Below are 22,144 nucleotides of genomic sequence, written 5' to 3'. Positions count from 1 at the left end.
CCTCAGAAGGTGTAAGCATCAGCTAAGTAATGGTGTTGGGATGGGGTGAGGAAGAAAGTGGAGGCTGGAAGCAGGAGCCCAGAGCTGCGCACGGTCACACACACCACCTCCTGGATGCGGGCGGCGCTTCATACGAACGAGGCCCCCTGGCGGTGTGCAGCACTGCGTCTCCCAACCTCTTCTCTGCTGAGTTGACTCAGCTCCCAACCTCCCCCACCTCCTTCCTCTGTCACCCCACCCTGGAGGTTTGGCTCCTTATCTCTGCTTTTCCTCCAGTTCTACCCCATGGGGAAGGGCTTTAAGATCAGAGCTCTGAATGGAGGCACAGCCCATTCTCTCCCCGAGAACCTCCCCAGCACAAACAGAGTCCAGGGCCTGGCCCATTCTGGGGCCTCTGCAGGATGGCTGCCAAGTCCCTAATCCGAGCTGTGAGGCGTGATGCTCCTCTCCCCCTCCCCGCCAATCCCTACCATCTGTATCCAGAGGAAACCAGGCAGAAACTTGCAGGGAAACGGATGCCACAGAAAGGATGCTCTTGGGGTGGAGGTGGGAAGGGAGGCTTTATCTGGCCTCTGCCCTAGTGCCGCAGGGGGAGCCGAGGGAATGGGCTCCGTTTGCTCATATGTTTATGCAGGAGTCCCAGAGCATCTCACCCCCATCTACGGTCAGCTGTGGTCTCCCTAAGCGGGGTCCCAGAGCGCCCCAAACCGCCCTACAATGACTCAAAGGGACAGGAGACAGGACAGTGCACTGCTGTCACCCTTCTCCTTGGGCAATGCTCAGCAACAGGCCCTGGGGGAGCCTGGCGGGGGTGCTGAGGCCGGGCTGCGCATGGCGGAGAGGACTCACCGTCCTCCTTGGTCTGGATGTAGAGCACGCTGCTACGCACGCCGTCCCCGGCTTGCGTGTAGGCCAGCACCTGCACACTGTAGTTGGTGAACTTCTCCATACCTCGCAGCTCCACCCGCTCCCGCGTGGTGGTAATGTTCTGCATCTCGCCCCACTCTGCCGGAGACAAGCAGCCTCTGAGTGTTGCCAGGTGGGCTGTGCCCAGTCCCCCTGCCGCTGCCCCCTCTGCCAGCCTGGGCACCACTGGACTCAGACCTCCACTCCGTGGTAGTGGCTACTAGGGGGACCTGACCTCCGGGTACATGGGGGCAGATCTGGGGCCCTGCTCCCGGGCCACATCTCCCCCCAGGTGGCCCAACCTGGGTGAGCGGCCTATGCCCGGCCTTGGCCCCAGTGACCTTGTACCGAATTCAACTTAATACCCTCTCATTGGAATACTTCCATCTCTCCGAGCACATTTCCCCTCCTCCACCGAAGCCCCTCTCCATGCAAGGGACCCCAAGCGTGCCTTACTCTCAGTACTGTAAGGGGCTAAGTCCCCTTCCCTTCTCCCCACCACTGAGGACACCCTCCCCAGGAAGAACCCATGCAGAGAATCTGGGACAGGCTGATAGAGGGGACAGCCTCCGCCAGGAAGGGCCGGCCCTTCCTCCAGCTCAGTGAGGACCTGTCATCTGGCTCCGCCAAGGGACTTACTGTAGGCTGAAGAAGAGCTTAGGGAGGGAGTCCCCAGGGAAGAGCAGGGTCTTAGAAGGAGGAAAAGAGATAGGCTCCTGAGCTGACAGCCATCCACTGGGACTACTGGGCTTTCAGAAAGACAGGCCTGGACACTGGTTGATGATAGGCTTTGTGGAAGCCTATAAACCCACCCCAGCACCTTGGGGCAGAGGGCCCGGCCAGGGGAGGGCAGCGATATGTCGGGGTCAGGGAGTGAGAACACCATGCCCAACCAGAGGCAACTCCAGACCAGTACAGGGAAGCCTCAGAAACCTGAGCAGCGGGACCTGCTTTATAAGGAAATCAGACACCAGGGTAGTCTTGTCCAGGGCTGGAGCCAGAGAAAGACCCCAAAGCAGGTCAGTATGGCCAACAAGCCAGGTGCCTTTGGAGATGAGAGAGGCCAATACCGTCCTTACCTGAAGGGGCTGAGCTAGGAACACTGTGGGCTTAGAAAAGAGGAAGCAAGTTCTGGAAAACGAGGGACCACCCCTTATCTGATGCAGCACAAATAGGTGATGCTATCTTACAGCGTATGAACTGGGGACACCTCCAGGGGTCCCACCCCTGACCTCCAGGCCATTGTGCTTTTGGAGGAGACAGTGGCGGTGGTGGCAGGGAAAGGCACGTCCTGTTGGCAGTGCATCCGGGCACAGCACAATGCCGGGTGGGGGAAGGGGAGGGTAGTTGCCCTGCAGAAATGACCACGAGCTGGAGCTCCGGGTCCTCCAGGGGAGAAGGGAGGGCCAGGGGGCTGGTGGCAGAAGGCTCAGGATTCGGGGAGCTAAGCTCACTGTGGCCCGTTGTGGCCCCCCAGTAGGACATCTCCATGCTTTGGGATGCTGGGCCTCTGGCTTGTACAAGCGCAGGCTTCCCCGGTCACTGCAAGGCTCCTGTGTGTCCCTGCTGCTTCCCCGGTCACTGCAAGGCTCCTGTGTGCCCCAGCAGGCAGGGGCTTGGTGTGTTTGTGGGGCTGCACACGAAGGTTTGGACCAGTGTATCCCAGGGCAAGGAAGGCACCCCCAAGGCTGGACCACTGTCTTGGGTTTTGTCCCTCTGCCATTCCTACCCCAGCTCCACTTCCTGCTCTTCTCCGGGTCCTGGGCAGCTCATCTGCACAGATTGCTTGCCTCACTGCACGGCCAAGGGGCGCTGCACCCCCCTCCCCCCCAGCTTCTGGTAACCCTGCTTCCTCCTCTTGCCCTTTCTGGCCTCGGTGATGATGACTAGTCCTAGGTGCCCCATGCTCGCTCCAGACCCCTCTGAAAGCAGTGCCTTCGTGAAACTCTTCAATCGCCGCATCTGAGTGTGTCAACTGGTCCCTGCTGGGACCCTGCCTAAGATCCACATGTTATATCAGAAAAGCACAGCCACCCCATCACACCTCCACTCATTCCCAAACACACTGCCGTCTAGGAGCAGCTGGTGTCCCTCCCCCAGCACAGAGGTGACCATGTATTCTGCCACCCACCCTGGCCCCGGCTCTGGCCGGCATAGCTTGTGCAGAAGAGGGGGCTGGACCCCCACTTGACGTCCCAGGGGAAGATGCTCAGCTCAGCGTGGACACAGACCCCCATGGAGCCTGCGCCTCTCACCCTGAGACTCGGCCATCTCTCCTGGCAGACTCACCCCCATCCACGTAGAGTGACCAGAAGATGACCCGATAGCCTTTGAGGACTCCATTGAGCGTGCTGCGTGGGGGCTCTGACCAGGAGATGACAGCCACATCGGAGGTGATGGACAGGGCCCGGACGTTCTCGGGGGGCTGGCTGGGCACTGCAGTGGGCGGGGCGAGAAGGGAAGGGCCCGGTCAGGGGGTACAGGCCGACATCCGTGTCCTAGCCAGAAGAACATGGGAGAAGCTCCCAACAATGAGCGAGCGGAGTCTGGGCTGTGTGGCTGGGAAGTGAGGCAAGTCTCCTCTCCTGGATTTGGGCAAAAAGAGGTCTTACTAGGTTCAGTTCCTTGTTCTCCAGGCAGCACGTTCCTGGTTCTGGGTATGTGCTGAGGGCACAAGGTGATGAACTCCAGGCATGACCCCCTGGGGATCCACCAGTGGGCACCACAGCCCAGGGAGTCCACCCCCGCTGAAGGTTACAGAGCCTGGAAGATCGCCAGGCCAGCCCTGGGTCTTATCTGATGGCTGCTGGCCCTATGTGGCATCTGACCAGGTGGTCTGAGCCCAGCCTGGCTCTCGGGCCCTTTGTGTCCTTATGCCAAGCTGAAGGGAAGGAAAAGAAGGAAGTGGTCCCTTCACCTGGGTGAAGGGGAGAAGGGGTTTCATGTACACCTTTAGGGTTTCTGGGACCATTACACCTTTGTCCCTCCACGTGAACACATCAAAATGCCTCGGATGATGAGAAAACACTTTCTGAGACCAACTTAGATGGCCCATCCTGTCTCCAACCCTCCCCACTGGAGAGCTACCGTGGAGCCTAACCTAAGTCCTCCACCCCAGGGTTGGCCCTGGGGCAGGTCACTCTTTCTGAGATGGCAGTCGGCAGGGATCCCAGGCTCCAGGAGCCACCTTGGTTGGGGACAGCTTTGGTGGCACTTCCTGCTGGCTTCCTAGGAGCTGGGGCCAAAGGGAAAGGCCACGTCTGCTTCGCTCAGAGCGGGAGAAAGGAGGCACAGGCTGGATGGAAGGTAATTAGATCCCATTGCCCCACAAGAGGCAACTCTAATTTTTATGAGCATTTAAATGATAATACATCATCCTAACGATCCTCTTTGAGAATGATTATTGTTTCATATTACTTAGGTGTAAAAATATAAGCACCATGTAATTAGGGACCCAGTGTAATAAACTAATACAGATCGCCCATTCGAACAAAATGAAGGTAATATAATTATGGAAAAGACACTATTGCTAAAGCAGGGGCCCTTGAATACCCCAGGAGGAGTGCTAATATTGCCAGGAAACGATCAGGATCTGACAGGCTAACGAGGGCCTTAATTAAGTATGAAAAACTACTGAGCAAATGCTGCTGGAAACTTCTTCCCTCTCTCCTCTTTTGTTTTGAAAATGACTGTACAGCCCATGCTGATCTCTCCCTGTTGGAAATTCTAGGTCCCCCCTCCCCAGAGCCGGGGAGGTGGTGCCCTGCTGGAGGCCTGGCCTGGCTCTTTCCTGGGCCGGCCCTGGTGGACAGCAGAAAGTATGTGGCCGGCCATGGCGGTGCGGGCCCGGGGTAGCTGCCCCCTGGACGCGCCTTCCCCGGGCATCCTGGGTCCGCGTCACTTGGTCCTACATCCAGCCTTGCTCCCAAGCGAGAGACCATGGGGCGAAGGAGAAAGAGTATGGGATTCAGGGTCAGACCTGGATTTTGAGCCCAGGCTCTGTTCTTTAGGTGACAGGTGATCCTGGACAGGCTACTTAGCGTTCTCGAAACTGGGCTTCTTTTATGGGTTAATGCTCTAGCTGTTGGTGCTGTGGATCTCACAGGCAGGTGCTCCCTGTGCCAGCAGCACCAGCAGCACCTGGGAATTTCTTTGAAATGTAAAACTTATTCAACCCCCTAAAGCAGGAGCTGAGGGGAGGGCCCAGCAATCTGTTTACAGCCCTCCAGAAGGTTCTGATACACACTCAGGTTTGAGAACCACTGGGTTAGAGCACCACTTGGGATAAGTACTACTGGTGTGAAGAGGTAACAGGTGGATCCCCTCCCCCCAGCCAGGCCTGTGGCCAGCACTGCAGAGGGGATGGAGTCGGTGCGGAACGACGGAGGGGGAGGGGCACTGGTTGTCTCCTGGTCCCTCACATCCCTCCCCAGGGGGTTCTCTGTGCCCCTCTGCTTGCTATGTGCCTTTCCCTCTTTCTGTGTTCTCCTGTTCCCCAGGGACTCAGTGCTTCATCCCAAAGCCCAGCTTGGGCCCTGGAGCCACTGAATGAGAATCTTGGGAGATGAAGCCGGGGCATCGGTATTTTTTTAAAGCGCCCCGGATAATTCCAATTTGCAGCCAAAGTTAAGGACCACTGGTATGAGCTAATCTACTTTTAGGTGTTTCTGACCTGATGTATCCTTCCTCCCAAGGGTGTCTACGTTTTCAGAGAAGATGAACTAGGGAGAAGGCATTGCTTAACCTAAATTCCAGAATGACTCCCCCGCCGCCCAACCAACTCAGGACTTTAACTCACAACCCTGAGATCAAGACCTGAGCTGAGATCAAGTGTTGGTTGCTTACACCTGGGTGGCTCAGTCAGTTAAGCATCTGCCTTCGGCTCAGGTCATGATTCCGGGGGCCAGGGATCGAGTCCTGCATCAGGCTCCTTGCTCAGCGGGGAGCCTGCTTCTCCTTCTGCCTGCCGCTCCCCCTGCTCGTGCTCGCTCTCTCTCTCTCTCCCTGACAAATAAATAAGTAAAATCTTAAAAATAAAAAGTTGGACACTTAACCTACTGAGCCACCCAGGCGCCCCAAGGAATGACTTTCTAATGGTGGAATGCTGGGTATTCTGGTGGCATTATGGCTCTCGGGACAGTGGGTCCCCTCCTTTTGCTGGGGCAGGGTCGGCTGCAGCAACGGTTTTAATCTCAGACTCTAGTTTTGGGTTAGGTCATCAGGAAAGAAGCTTAGGAGAATGCTCTGCTTCTTTTGTCTGCTCTTCGGGGGCTGCAGGCCTCAAGGGCCACACATCTCCTCTTTCAACCCGGCACAGGCTCAGGTACCAGCTGGCCCTTCTCTGTGCTTGGAGAGCAGGCACACCCCTGCTTCCTCCTAACCCTGTCCCCCTGAAAACTGGGCCCTGTCATTTACTCATCAGAGTGTGGAGTCCTCTCTAGTCCTCAAAGAATCACGTTTTAAGCAGTGGGCTCTAAAGCATCCGCCACATGGATCTTGGAATTTCTTAGCCCCTATCTCATCTCTGGCCCCTCAAATAGGTAGTGGACAGGTTCCAGCCCAGAAGTACAAAGGTAACTTGGGTTCTGCCCCTTTCCCGACCTGCAGGTTGTGAGGGAGGCGAAACAGGACAGGGTGTAGAGGAAAAGGGCCTGGGGAGAGAGATGAGTGAGGGCCAGAATGAGGGAGCGACACAGCTGGAGAGTCAGGTGGGTGACCGGCGGGGCTCAGATGGGCAGAACATCAGCAAGCAATGGATAGAGTGTCGGCTAGTGGATTGAGAGGCCTGAGGGTGCTCGAGGGACCAGCATCTCTTGAGGAGCCAGTGGGCAAGAGGAGATGGAGTGATCCAGGGAGACCATGTGCCTCCTCGGACTGTGACGGGGCCCAGGAGAAGTGGAAGGGCCCCGAGTCCTCCCTGGCAGCCCTGGCTCGCACCCCCCACCCCGTGCTGGTGCCCTCACCGTCCTCCAGGGTGGTGGCATTGATCTCGCTGGATGAGGGCCCTGTGCCAGCCCGATTGAAGGCCTGGACCACCACCCCATATTGGGCAAACTTCTTGAGGTTGTCCAGGGTGTAGACCTCACTGTCCCCGGTAGCTTTCATCTCCACGATGCTATATTGTCCATTGCTGCCGGGGCTGTTCTCCCTGTAGCCGATCTGGTAGCCCCGTATGACGCCATTCTGCAGCTCTTTTTTGGGCGCCTGCAAGCAGGGTGGGGGAGGGGAGACAAAGACACAGTGGGGCTCTGAGATGATGCTCTGAAAGCCAAAGTCAGATCATGTCCCTCTTCTGTTCCCAACACTCCAAAGGCTCCCATCTCTCTCGGGGTGAAAACCAAAGCTCTTCCGATGGCAATGTAACCCTATATGATCTGACCCCTGTTACCTCTTGGGTCCATCTCCTCTTCCCCATGCTTCCCCTGCTCCAGCATACTGGCCTCTCGCGGTTCACGCTGGGCCCATCTCCATTTCAGGGGGAACGCTCTTTCCTTGGGTAGCCACACAGCTTCCCTCTTCACCTCTGTGGTGTCCTTGCTGAAACACCCCTGTCTTAATGAGGCCTTCTTCACACTCTTTGCGTAAGATTGCTCCCTGCAATCTTACATAAATCCTTGCATTTCTTCCTGGTCCCCATCACCTCTTGGACCCACCTTTTCTTCCCCATGCTTCCTTTTTCGCCATTGCACTTAGCACCACCAGACATTCTATTTATTTTACTTATGTGTCCATTTGTTCCCATTAGAATGTAAACACCATGAGGATGAAAAGTGTTGTCTGTTTCGTTTCCTCTTTGCTGTACTTTCACTGTCTAGAATGATGGCTGATATGTAGCAAGCCTTCAGTACACAGTTAATGAATGAATGAATGAATGAATGAATGAATAGGGGTATCATTTGACATGGGCTCAGGAGCCTGGGAGAAATGGAACAGTAGACAAAAAGTAACCAGCTGGAGAGGGAGACGAGCAATTAGCTTGAATAAAAAGAGAGCCCCAAGATAGCACATCACACCCTCTAGGACAGCTACTGTCAAAAAATGGAAAACAACAAGTGTTGGCGACGGTGTGGGCAAACTGGACTCTCACACTATTGGTGGGAATGCAAACTGGTGCAGCTGCCGTGGACAACAAAGTTAAACAAAGAATTACCATATGATCCAGCAGTTCCACTCCTTGGTACATACCCCAAAGAAGTGAAAGTGGAGACTCAGACAGAGACTTGCACACCCAAGTTCATGGCAGCGTTATTATTCATCCGAGCCAAAAGGTGGAAGCAACCCAAGTGTCCACTGACAAGTGAATGGATAAAAAAAATGTGGTCTATAAATGCAATGGGATATTATTTAGCCTGACACTTAGCCTATTATTCAGCCAGAATGGAATTCTGACACAGGCTACCATGTGGCTGACCCTGGAAAACATCACGCTAAGTGAAATAAGCCAGACAAAAAAAGGACAAATGATGTATTATCCAGTTTCTATGGGGTCCCTAGAACAGTCACATTCACAGAGTCAGAAAGGAGACTAGAAGTTTCCAGGGGCCGGGACAGGGAGGGGGGTACTTATCAGGGCACAGAGTTTCTCTTTGGGATCCTGAGAAAGTCCTGGAGGTGGGTGGTGGTGGTGGCTGTACAACTAATGGTGAATGTACTTCATGCCACTGGACTGTGCACTTAGGCATGGATAAAATGGTAAATTTTATGTCAATAAAATGGTACATACATTTTGCCACAATTAAAAAAAAAAAAGAGTCCTTGACTTTGGTGTGTGCTCAGCCTTTTGGAGCATGTAGCTAGATTGCCCCGGACATCATGTGGGGGCCGAGACCTGAAGCCAGTCCCCAGATGGAGGGACAGAGGTGGACAGGACACGTGGTAAGAAGGGGGCATTTTGGAGCTCTGGCTAGGCTGGTGGGAATGAAGGACTGACCCTAATCAGCCGAAAGAACAGCCAGAACTCAATGGCATGAATCTGGGGGCTAGAAAACATACTTTCATCCAAAGCTTCAACCTTGATACACAACCAGACACACACCCCCCCCCCCAACACACACCCCCCACACACACACAATCCTGATGCATCTCACATCCGGAACCACGAACACACACGTCCGGACCCATCAAAGCAAACATCCTGATCCACTTACCTACGCACAGTCAGATAGATTTAGACTCACAGATAGAAACTGACTCCTTGAGCAAGCGGACTTGCCCATCTATAAATTGAGAGACAGCACCCACCCCAGTGCATATAAAAACAACTTGAATCAGGGTTTTAAAGACAATGAAGTTAATCGAAAAGTCCACCTTTTATTATACTAAAAAGTGGTGAGATAAAAAATAATTAAGTTAGTAAAACAGCCCCACTGTTTTTTTTTAATTCAATGAATGTTGTAAATGAACTGCATTTACGCTCACTGTTAACTCAATAATATGAAGTTTTTAATTTAACATAATTGTTTTGAACTCACTAAATAGGTGTGTGTGTGTGTACTTAATTGACTTGACTTTTTGTTAATGCCTGAATAATGTTTCTCTGCACTTGGGCAGTCCTGTTTGCTAGTTTGTAAATGACAAAATTCCTGAATTCTCATATCTGCCCATGTATATCTACACACACACACTCACACACACACACACACACACAGAGACATCTATTATAGATACAAACGTATCTTCAAGAGTGATACCTCGTCTTCACAATGATGGATACTCTCATGTTACACATACCCATATTGCCACGTACTGATATATACAACACATATGTCCACATGACCAGAGCCATCTATACCATGATGATGATACACACCTGTGCAGAACACCACATAACATACTCACATCAACATATACTGACAGAGGTCTTGGATGGGCATCCAGGCACACCCTGCTATATCCATATATATATATTCACCTATTAATACAAATCTTGACAGATCTTCCTTCCCTCCCTCCCTCTTCTCTCTTTCTTTCTTCCTGTCTCTCTCTCTCCTCCCCTCCACTTCTCCCCTCACCCCCAACAGGCACACTCAGGATTTAAATCAATCTTAACAATATTTCTCTGAAGCATTAAGAAATCAATAGGGCTGATTGCAAATTTATGTCATAAAGCAGTGGCGATCCATCTCACGGAAAGAGTCTTAAAATGAAGTGACTTATCTTTCAAGTGAATCTTTATTTTTCATTAATCTGTTTCTTGGTGTTAAAAAAAAAATCCCCTGAGAAGTCAGGCCAAAATTTATTGATGGGCTGGTTCATTCTGAAGTTCTAACTTTCTAATCAATTTTATTTTTCATTATGAGACTTCGGAGAAATAAATCTGATTCTAAATTCTTATCGACCTCCTGGTCTGAGCTTTGTAGCCAAATGGCTCAGTGTTTTACATATGTATTCATTCCCTGCCCCCACCTCCTGGCTTCCTAGAGTATTCCTAGGACAATGGGTCCAGAACCAGGATGCAGACAGACTTGGGGTTAGACTCTAGGCTTCACCCCCCATTTCTGAGGGAAGCCCTGGAGCCCAGATCTGAATCTGAAGGGGAACCATGGCTCTGGGCACCTGCTAGGTGCGCTGGTTCCCAGGAATGACCAACGGCCCAGCCTGCGCCCCATTTCCATCCTGGTCATTTCTCTAGGGAAGGAAGGAAGCAGGCTCTGCTGTGTGTGTGTGTGTGTGTGTGTGTGTGTGCGCGTGCCTGCGTGCGCGCGTGCACATACACAAGAGTGTAGTCTTTTTAAGGAAAATATCACTAAGCCCTTCTGTTGAAAGGCCCAGAGGAGGACTGAAGTGCCTGAGCTTTTCCCATCAGAAGTTAGAGCCAGAAAATGACCTTGAGGTCTGATCCCAGCTGTGGACAAGGCATCCCCCCAAGCCTCACTGTTGAGATGGGAATGCTCCGAGAAGAACATGTATGGGCCCTAAGAAAGCTCTCTGTTCCTGAGCTCCATGCAGTGGGCTGGGGCTCCAGACCACATAGCAGGGGGAGCTGTAGGCAGAGCTGGCAGAGGGAGAAGTAGGTTTCCCACAGAGCAAGGAGCCCGACTCGGGGCTTGATCCCAGGCCCCCGGGACCATGACCTGAGCCGAAGGCAGACGCTGAACGACTGAGCCACCCAGGCGTCCCTGGACCACGTACATTTAAGTTCTGCCTCTCTCACTACTTGAATGGCTGTGGGCAAGTCACCTTGCATCTCTCTGCCGTGCCCTCCTCTGATGGATGGGGATACAAACGCCTCTTCTGGCCGCCGTCCAGGAACAGAGGGTCAGACAAGTTAGCATAGGAAAATACTGGAAGCCTGGAAGCTGAGTGCAATAGGCAGCCGTCAGTACCGGCGGCCCTCGTGTGCCCAGGGCAGGGATGTGGTAGTGAGGCTAGAGTTTCCCGGGACAGGATTTACTGATCCTGCTCAACGTTATTCTGATCTGTTTCTCTACCCGGCTGTGGGACCTCTTCTAAGGGTTTTCTTAAGTGACAGGGTCTTCTGATACCCTGTAGAATTCATAGGTCTCTACCCCTTTGAAATGGTTGCAGAACAGACTGGTCTGTTTTTTTCTGCAGTTCATCCACCCCCAGAGGAAGGGAGGGCAGTTATTTTCACTCTGGTTTTATAGAGGAGGAAACTGAGGCCTGAAAACACCAAGACTCCTGTGTGCGGCCTCACTGGGATAAAACGGGGGGTCATATCTCCATACATCCTGGCTCCAGTCACAGGGCCGAGACGAGGGGAAGACCCTGTCCTGTCATCTCCCGTTGTCCACAGGGCCCCCCTGAACTTTGTACAAAATCAAATCCAACTCCTGACCTATTACAACATGTGGGGTTGGGAAGAGAGGCCAGTGTGGTGGAAAAATCGTCTCCCCCTCCTTGGCACTGCCAAGTTCTGAGAGCCGAGGTAGAGAGAGTGGGGGGGGGGACCCAAACCCTTCATCCTCCTGTCTTTCCTCTCCTCTGACCTCACCTGTTTAGCAAAAAACAGGCATGAGAATTCTCAGGGACTAGAGACCAGCAAGCTTGCTGGGGCTTTACTCCTGAGTTGAGGAGGGAGGAGGCAGGGAGGCAGTTAGTGGGGAAATGCTTCTGCTCTCGCTTACCTTCCAGGTCACTTGGATACTCTGTGAGGTTACCGGCTGCAAGGTGACATCCATAGGGGGCCCATCAGGAGCTGGTGGATGGAGAAACAACATTACAAGTCAAGTCTTGGAAGAAAAGAGTACTAGGTCCTCACTCTTATCCTCCTGAGCTGGAGAATTGCTAGGGAACAGAGGAAAAGCTCATACACAAAGGCAGAGAACCTTCAACTGAGCCCCCTGACACAACCGCAGGGCTTACAGTTCTCTCCTTTCTCCATGATTTGCTTAAAACAGCAAACAATGACAATGAAATATTACTATATATCCAACAGACCGGCAACAATTTTTAAAAAGTTTGATAGTCTCAAGTGTAGACAAGGTTGTGTCGGGACAGGAATTCTTATATATATCCGCCATGGGGAAGCAAACTGGCTCGATACTCTGGAAGACATTTTGGCATTCTTGGTTAAAGGTAGAAGTATGCTCATCTGATGACTTTGTAATTCTGCAACTACTTAGATTCCATAGAGAACTCGCAAACCTCTGTAAGGGTACCGGTACAAAAATGTTCATAGCTCCAAACGGTCAACCACCCAAATGTCCATCTCTATGAAAATAGACCAAGAGGCTATGGTATAACCATGGCAAGGAATACTACCCAGCACTGAAAATGCACAAATGATGATACTCACAAAAACAGTATCGATTAAAACAAGGAAGACAAGAAAAATATGTCAAGAATAATTTCATGAATACATGTCACTGGGAAATAAGCAAAACTAAACTATATGCTTTATGTGTATATACAGTATAGTGACAGTATGGGAAAGAAAAGCAAGAAGGGCTGCTGGTTACTTTGTGGGGAGGAACGGTAGGCTCTGGTCAGGAAGGGGCATGGGGAGGACCCCTGGCATGCTGGCAATCGATAGTGAGTGTGGGTTATCCTAGTTTCTACTTTATTTTTATTTGTAAAGTTGCACACATATATTATGTGTACTTTTGGTATTATTTTATATTTTACAATAACAGGAGAAACTATAGGGAGAGAAAGCTTGTTTAAACTTTCAGACAAAATCCAAGAAAAAGGTCACGGAAATTAATACAGAGCACTAGTACTCTGCCCTTCGCAGATCTAGCATATCTGTCCTTTCTAGACAGGCTGGAGCCAGAGGAGTGAGAAAGAACCATGGACAGCTCCCCAAAGCCCAGCATCTACGACTCCACCTGGAAAAGGTCAAACAGAAGAGCCTCCGATGATCCAGAGGCAAACACGAATAAATACTTGGGATCTCTCCTTCCCTCTTGTATTGCAAGCCCAACACCAGTGGACAGGGTGGGTGTGGGCCTCAGATGGGCCTGGTCCCCAGGGCCATGGGAAAGAACCACAAGGCCAGGTACTCACCAGCCTCCTCAGTGCTGATGGTGAGCTCTTTGCTCGGCTCGCTGCGGCCAATCTTGTTGAAGGAGTACATGCGGATGCTGTACACAGATGCTGGGTGCAAGTCCACGATGTTGGCCTGGTTGATGGTGGGGGAGATGTTGCGTGTGGACTGCTTGAAGTCCCAGGAATCTGGAGAGAGAGCACCCATTTCAAACCACGGCCAGGAAAACCCCACAAACCTTCCCCAGCCCCAAGTCTCAATCTCCGTTGTGGGACCCAGAAGAGGTCCAGCTCTACACAGACAGCAACAAGAAGGCACAGAACTTAACAACTTCACAAAGAGTACAAGGATTTTGTTCCACGAAGATCAAAGAGACCAAGGGATGCCTGAGAATGTGAGCAGCAAATGCCCTGCCTCTCATCTGCCCTGCGCCAGCTTGTGAGTTCAAGCCTCAGATGGGGGTCAGACGATATGTTTCCCAAGGCCCCTTCCAAGATCCCCATTTGCTTGCTAGCCCTAAGGGTGTGATTAGCCAGTGCCGTCCTTCCTGGCCTCCCACACCACATCAGTGACCTGTTGTAGCCATGAGATCCCTATCCACCCAGTGCCAAGGGTGAAGCCGTCTTCTCCCCCTTTTTCCTTCTGTATATGCCTCCATAACTCCTTTCCTTGTGCACTTGTGTGGTGGTGGTGAGTGTTACTTGGTCTTCAAGGGGACAGACCGAGTGCCAGAGTCCCCAGCCCTAACCCTACCCCCTTTCTCTCACCGGCAGGAGAATGCTGAGTCTTTAGGGTCAGGAGCCAACAGAGAGATGAGCATGCTCCTGATTCAACCAAGGGGACTGGCAGCCCATTCCAGGGCTGTTTAACAAAATTGTAGAAAGTAAAAAATACCACATAAATGCCACTCAGGAATACTGTGACATTAAACATTCTTCATCTCCCGAGGAATCCAGTCATTCATTCGCTGTATTTTTTGCTGTGCACCTACTGGGAGATTCCCAAGAAAAATGGGAAGGGCTTGCAGTTACAGCGATGTCTCAGCTAGGATCTTCTAAACCCAGAATTCATAACTAGATTACTTTATTGGCACTTCACTTTGAAAAGAAAAAAAGGCAGAGCACAAGAAAAAAAGCTGATAGTAGGGCTTAAAAATCTTCTCGGGGCATGTCCTGATGTCGCTATTCAGTCTAATTTTCCATGCCTTTTAAATCCACAGTAGAGGATCCTGAAAATTCTCAGTAGAAAAGATTAAATTGCATTCACTGCTGTTTAGTCCCTAGACCAGGAGAGGAGGCAAGCATATTCTAGAAAGACTGTTAGGAAGACTTCTTTTCCTTTTTTTTTTTTTTTTTTTTTTATAAAAGGCTTAAACCTGATAAATCAGTTCACCAGAAGAGACTATACCATGCCTTCAGATTCTGGTTAATTGAGGTCTTGATGGTTTTCAAAACACCACTTTTAGTTGCATAGGCTCGGCATCTGTGAAGGGCACTGGCCCAGCTCCCCATCTGCAGTTTTGCATTTAATTCTTTGGTTTTATGAGCCAAAGTAACAAATGCCAGGCTGCGGATGCTCAGAAACACATTATTTTCTCCTTGTCTTTTAAAACAACCCAGCCACCCGGAGAGTCACTCTGTGGCTGGCAGAGTTGCAAATACGTGCTCCTACCTGCTGTGGGCACCTCTTTGGTTTGGGAGGGAATGGACTAGCAACGTGGTGGCGGGTGTTCATTTCTCTCTGTGGCCTCCCGGGAGCAGGTGCCAGCTCACACACACATCATACTTGATTTGCCCATGTTTATAGGAGAGGGACAGTAATCATGAGTCAGTGAGTTCATTTTTGATGAGGGCAGGCAGAGCGAGGAGGCCCACATGATGTGTCTGAACACAGAGGGGCTAAGGAAAAGATGCACCAATATATATACATTTCATTAAAAGAGACCTGCTCTCCGTATTGGTAAGAAAGTCTTGCGAGTATTTAAATGCATGATCAGAGTTACAGACCATGGGAGGTGTTGTGGATTGAAATTTACATAAAACTGACATTTTCTTCACAATAGGTTCAGAGTATTATTTCCTCATTTCTTTTTACCAGTATCACAACCACCGCGTCCCTCTGTGTGCTTGAGTCACCTGGTACTGATTTGTCCCATTACAGCGGATGTTGACCTCGATCACTTAGCTTAGGTGCTCTTGTCAGCTTCCTCCACTTACTATAAAGTTACTATTTCCCCCTCTGTCATTAAGGAGGGTCTTGGAGGGCTTCACTGAGAGATGTGAATAAACCATCACATTCTCTTCTTACTTTCTCTTTGCTTTGCAAAATGAAGTCTGTCACTTTTGTTTACATGGAGATGCCGGCTTTTGTAGGTTGGGGTTTTAGTCCATCAGGCCTCAGGCCAGTCCATTATATTCCACACTCATGTCACAGACATACTCTTCTTTATTACTTCTTTGTATTTTCAAAAAAAAGTCTACAAGAATCGCATTATTAATGTATGTCAAGTGTGTTAAGTTTCTATAATATCACTCCGCACACGATACAAATTTTCAAAGAAATAGAAGACTCAGAAAAACTGCTCTAACATATTTTACCTCAAGGTGTTCATCTCCCTGGTGTGTTTGCAAAACACAAAGAATATCACCCAAAAATAGATTTATAAGATTTACACAATTGAAAATAATCTTGATTTCATGGACAGGAAAATTTTCTTTTCTATCACTTTTAGCGTGTACATAGTTCCTATTTTTATATATGTCTATGTGCATAAAATGTTAACATTATTCGATTCATTCTTTCTTGTTACCTTCTTAACGTGTTTCTGTTATTCTTCTCAGTTAACAGAAACTGCTACAGACACTCATTAGGGCTGTCTCTGTGCTTTGGTCTGTGTTCTTTTCAGATAAATTCTAGTTAAGATACATTGGAGTAAAACCCGGGCTTTCCCATTTACTGGATATTTGACAAAATATATTAAAAAACTGGTAGAAAGATATGTGGTGTATAGTAGATTTTCAAAAAGGTTTGTTGTTGCTATGTTCACGATCCTATTAGGCCTGTAAATTCCATATAACCTTTTCAATGGACCAGAGACATTGGCGTCGCTGGTAAAAAATGAGCTGGTTAAAAATGTGGAAACTCAGGTCCCACCCCAGAACCCCTGATAGAACTCCAGATAGACTCTGGATGTTTCCAAGGTCTCCAGTGTGTTCCTTATGCATTAAAATTTGAGTACACTTCTAACTCACCATAACTTTCCCATCCCAGAAATACACACCATTTATCCTATTGGATATAAATATAACACTCAGAAATGCGTATGCCTGTGTTGAGGCCTTAATTTTTTAATTTATCTTCTAGAAAAATATAGTCAACACAGTGGTTTTTGTGGACCATGTGTCATCTTCTTTCCTCAGAGTTAGAGAATATTACTGTGTAAAAAATGATCTTATTGGATAATTTAGGACACTCTCCTAAGTCCCAACGAGTTCTCGTAAGTCTCTGGTTTCATCTTGGGTCAAATGATGAACTCTGTCCATGGCCACCTGGTAACTTGTTTTGAGATCCAGGGACGGCTGCCATTCAGGGATGTGGCCGTAGAGGTGTCTCATAAAGAGCAGGGAGTGTACAAGGATGTCATGTTGGAGAACTTATAGGAACCTGGCCTCCGTGGGTGAGGAAAACGTCCCCCAGGAATGCCCAGTCCACTCTCCGGGGGTTTGGCTCCACTGTTTGTGGCATGTCTCCTGGGAGCTTCAGCATCCTATGACAGAGGTTCAGATATCCGCTTTCAAGGACATACTGGGAGTTTGTTGGTATAGAAAAGGAAGACTTCGTGATCCTTCATCATAACTTTAAGCTTCATCTTTCCTGAGGTAACCTACATCCTTTACTCAAGATTAGTCGTAATTCTATAAATTGGGTGGCATACATAACATATTGTTGCCCCCATCTTAATGTCCAGTTTCCACGCCTTATTTCTGACCCGGTAATACTTAGAAGTGGAACTCAGGATCTGAAATGTTTACTGTCCTAGCAACAGTAAAGGTGCCATCAGAAAACAGTGTTTTGGGAAATCATATCCTAGAATATTCTAATATCCTACAATGTCCTCTCTTCTCACCTGAGCACAACACTGGATTAGAGATTGGGAAATCTCCAGCCAAACTCATGTTCCTTTTTTTTTTTTTTTTTCTAAAGAAACAGGCTTTGCTGTCTGTAAGCCAAACCTGGTTCCCTTTCTGGAGCAAAAGAAGGAGCCTTGGAATGTGAGGAGAAAGGAGATAAGGGCCACACACCCAGGAGGGTGGGAGTGGGGCCAAGGGTCACAGAGGAAGCCAGACCTTAAAATATGGTTTGGGAAGGTCTGCTTTAATGGAAATGATTTTCTGTTGTTGTCACAGAGGGACATCTGCCCAACTTTTATTGTCTCTTAGAAACCTCCGGGCATCTCCTTCTGCTCAGTGGTCTTCCGCCACATTCACACTGAGGCCCCAAAACCCCTTGGACTGTGAGGGTCGGCATGATCCGGCTGCCGTTCCCTCGCTCGTGGGGGCCTGGGAAAATCTGTGCATGCTTCCTAGGAATTCCATGCTAAGCCATTTTTAGAGTTCTGCGTTGCCTCCATGTAAGAATTGGAGAGGGAAGTGGTTGAGATAGTGGGATTTGGTTTAGAAACCCCAAGAACACTGGAGACAGGTATCATGCGTGTTCTCCTGAGTCACTTCCAATCCTATGGAGGCTTCAGATAGGACCCTCCAAGGTTCAGACTCAGGGATTTCATTATGTCACAATGCACCTCCTTAGAATGAGAAAATTGAATCTTCCTCTGTTCCACTTGGAAATTTCCTTGTTCTTTGTAGGAACTAACTTGGAAATTTCAAGTCTCAGGGTCCTGGGATCAAGCCCCGTGTTGGGCTCCATGCTCAGTGGGGAGTGTGCTTCTCCCTCTCCCTCTGCCTCTGCCTCTACCTCGGCTCGTGCTCTCTCCCTCTCTCAAATAATGAAACAAAATCTTAAAAAAAAAGAAGTTTCAAGTCTATATGCCCCAGTTCCTCAACAGTAAAAGAGTTTCACATATCTATTCACCTCATAGAATTCTTCTATTGAGGTATAATTAACATATAACATTATATTAATTTCAGGTGTATGGCATAATGATTTGATATTTACATACATTGTGACACTGTGCAGTGATCACTACTTTAAGTTAGCTACTGTCACCACACAGAGTTACAAAGTTTTTTCCTTTTCTTTTCTTCCTTTTCTTTCTTTCTTTTTTTTTTAATGTAGGCTCCACACCCAGCATGGAGCCCAACTTGGGGCTCGAACTCACAGTCGTGAGATCAAGAGTCAGATGCTCAACTGACCGAGCCACCCAGGTGCCCCCAAAGTTTTCTTCGTACGATGAGAACCCTCAACATTTAGTCTCTAAGCAACTTTTAAACATGCAATACAATATTATTGTCTATAGTCTCCATGCTGTACGTTGCATCCCCAGGACTTATTTATTTTATGACTGGGCATATATACCCCCCGATGTCCTTCCTGCATTTCATCCATCCTCAGAACCCTTCCCTCTGGTAACCACCAGTCAGTTCCCTGCATCTATGAGGTCTATTATGTGTTTGTTTTGTTTTCAAGTGAAATCATATGGTATTCGTCTTTTTCTGTCTGACCTATTTCACTTAGCATAATACCCTCCAGGTCCACCCATGTTGTTGCAAATGGCAAGATTTCACTCTTTTTATGGCTGAGTAATATTCCATTGTGTGTGTGTATGTGTGTGTGGGTGTGTGTGTCCCACATCTTCTTTATCCATTCATTTATCAATGGACTTAGGTTGCTTCCATATTTTGGCTATTGTAAATAATGCCGCAATGAACACAGGGGTGCATACATATTTTCAAATTAGTGTTTTTGTTTTCTTTGGATAAATACCTAGAAGTGGAATTGCTGAATCATATAATAATTCTACTTTCAAATTTTTGAGAAACCTCCATACTGTTTTCCATAGTGGCTGCAGCAATTTATAGTCTCACCAACAGTGTAAGAAGGTTCCCTTTTTCTTCACATCCTTGCCAACACTTGTTATTTCTTGTTTATTCAATTCTTTGAAGGCTGAGGGAGGTGGGGAAGCTGCAGAAGAAAAATCTCAAGCTTGTTGAGGTTGGCTCATGAGGTTTAAGGAAAGAAGTAATCTCTATAAAAGTGCAAGGTGAAGCAGCAAGGGCTGATGTAGAAGCTACAGCAAGTTCTCCAGAAGATCTAGCTCAGATAGTCAGTGAAGGTGGCTCCACTAGATGACAGATCTTTCGGTGTAGATGAAACAGTGATCTATTGGAAGATGCCAACTGGGACTTTCATAGCGAGAGAGGGGAAGTCAATGCCCAGGTTCGAGAGACAGGGTGACTCTCTGGTTAGGGGCTTAATGCACCTGGTGACTTTAAGTTGAAGTCACTGCTCATTTAACATCTCCTAGGGCCCTTAAGAATTATGCTAGGGGCGCCTGGGTGGCTGACTTGGTTAAGTGTCCAACTCTTGATCTCAGCTCAGGTCTTGATCTCAGGGTTGTGAGTTCAAGCCCCATATTGGGCTCCATGCTGGGCGTGGAGCCTACTTAAAAAAATTATGCTAAATCTACTCTTTCTGTGCTCTATAAATGGAACAACAAAGCATGGATGCTGGCACATCTGTTTATAACAGGGTTTGCTGAATATTTTAAGCCCACTGTTGAGACTAACTGCTCAGAAAAAAGATTTCTTTCAAAATATTACCGTTCATTGACAATGCACCTGACAAGAGGTCTGACGGAGATGTACAATGAATGTAGTTTTCATGCCTGCTAACACAACATCCATTCTGCAGCCCGTGGATCAAGGAGTTATTTCGACTTTCGAGTCTCGTTATTTTAAGACATATATTTCACAAGGCTATACATGCCATAGAGAGTGATTCCCTTGATGGATCTGAGCACAGTAAATAGAACACCTTCCAGAAAGAATTCACCATTCTAGAAGCCAGGAAGAACATTCATGATTCATGGGAAGAGGTGAAAATGCCAACATTAACAGGAGTTGGGAAGAATTTGATTGCAACCCATATGTAGACTTTGAGGGGTTCAAGACTTCAGTGTAGGAAGTACCTGCAGATGTGGTAGAAACAGCAAGAGAACTAGAATCAGAAGTGGAGCCTGAAGATGGGACTGAACTGCTCCAATCTCATGATAAAACTTGAATAGATGAAGAGTTGCTTCTTACAGATGAGCAAAGAAACTGGTTTCTTGAGATAGAATCTACTCCTGGGGAAGATTCTGTGGAGCTTGTTGAAGTGGCAACAAAAGATTTAGAATATTACATAAACATAGCTGATAAAGCAGTGGCAGGTTGACAGGATGGACTCCAATTCTGAAAGAAGTTCTACTGTGGGTAAAATGCTATCAAACAGCATCGCATGCTACAGAGAAATGGTTTGTGAAAGGAAGAGCCCATTGAAGTGGCAGACTTCCGCTGTTGTCTTATTTTAAGAACTTGCCCCAGCTGCCCCAGCCTTCAGCAACCTCCACCTTGATGAGTCAGCAGCTGTCGACACCAAGGCAGGACCCTCCACCAGCAAAAAGATGATGACTTGCTGAAAACTCAAATATAATGGCTAGCACTTTTTTTTAACAAGAATTGTTTTTAAAAATATAATGCTCTTGCACACTTAAAAGACTACAGTATAGTATATGCATAACTTTTATATGCACTGCTTTATCTTGGTGATCTGAACCAGCAATATCTCCCAGGTACGCCTATAATTATTGATAGACATGTACTTATTGCCACTTAATTGTTTTCCACCTGTTTCGTAGTTTCTCTCTATTCCTTCTTTTGCTCTCTTCACTTGTGGTTTGATGACTTTCTTTAGTGGTGTGTTTAAATTCTTTTCTCATGATCTCTTGCATTTTATTTTGTGTATCCCTTAACTAATTATTGTAGTTATAGGTATTTTTACGACTTCTCTTTTAGCCTTCATACTAGCTTTATAAGTGATTAATCCACTATGTTTACTATGTTTACCTTTACCAGTGAGATTTTTACTTTCATAGGTTCTCCTGGTATTAATTAGTACCCTTTCTCTTAGCTTGAAGAAGTCCCTTTAACATTTGTTGTAAGACCAGTTTGGTGGTGATGAACTCATTTAGCTTTTGCTTGTCTGGGTAACTCTTTGTCTCTCCTTCAATTCTGAATGATAACCTTGCCGGGCAGAGTATTCTTGGTTGGAATTTTTTTTCCCCTTTGGCACTTTGACTACACCATGCTGCTCTCTTTTGGCCCGCAAAGTTTCTGAGGAATCTGCTGATAGTCTTATGGGGTTTCCCTTGTATATAACAAGTTGTTTTTCTCTTGCTGCTTTAAAGATTTTTCCCTTTATCTTTATTTTTTGACATTTTAATTACAATGTGTCTTGTTGTGGGTCTCTTTAGGTTTATCTTATCTGGAACTCTCTGGGCTGCCTGGATCTGGATGTCTGTTTCCCTACCCAGGTTAGGGAAGTTTTCAGCCATTATTACTTCAATTAAGTTTTCTGCCCATTTATTTCTTCTTGAGGAGCCCTGTAATGTGAGTGTTACTCTGCTTGCTACTATTCTATAGGTCCCTTAAGTTATCTTCACTTTTACAAATTCTCTTATCTTTTTGCTGCTCTGTTTGGGAGAGTTACACTGCCCTGTCTTCCAGGTCACTGATCCTTTCTTCTGCATTGTCTAGTCTCCTGCTGAATCCCTCTAGCGTGTTCTTCAGCTCT

The 22,144-nt window shown here is 48.2% G+C and overlaps 1 protein-coding gene across 1 annotated transcript in view; it reads right to left on the bottom strand.

Annotated features, from left to right (window-relative positions):
• DSCAML1 (DS cell adhesion molecule like 1) overlaps positions 1–22,144 on the bottom strand; it is a 340,991-nt gene that overhangs the window by 27,154 nt on the left and 291,693 nt on the right. The window contains exons 15-19 of the mRNA XM_028106023.2: positions 13,375–13,542; positions 11,994–12,064; positions 6,870–7,110; positions 3,196–3,342; positions 850–1,005 (exon numbers count right to left, since the gene is read on the bottom strand). Of these exons, the coding sequence (XP_027961824.1) occupies positions 850–1,005; positions 3,196–3,342; positions 6,870–7,110; positions 11,994–12,064; positions 13,375–13,542 (783 nt within the window). The remainder of the gene's footprint in view (positions 1–849; positions 1,006–3,195; positions 3,343–6,869; positions 7,111–11,993; positions 12,065–13,374; positions 13,543–22,144) is intronic.

This window comes from Eumetopias jubatus, unplaced genomic scaffold, assembly GCF_037043125.1.
Source record: "Eumetopias jubatus isolate StellerSeaLion01/CBP00866 unplaced genomic scaffold, mEumJub1_p1.0 scaffold_13, whole genome shotgun sequence".
Lineage (NCBI taxonomy): Eukaryota > Metazoa > Chordata > Mammalia > Carnivora > Otariidae > Eumetopias > Eumetopias jubatus.
This window is presented reverse-complemented; position numbering and strand designations above follow the sequence as displayed.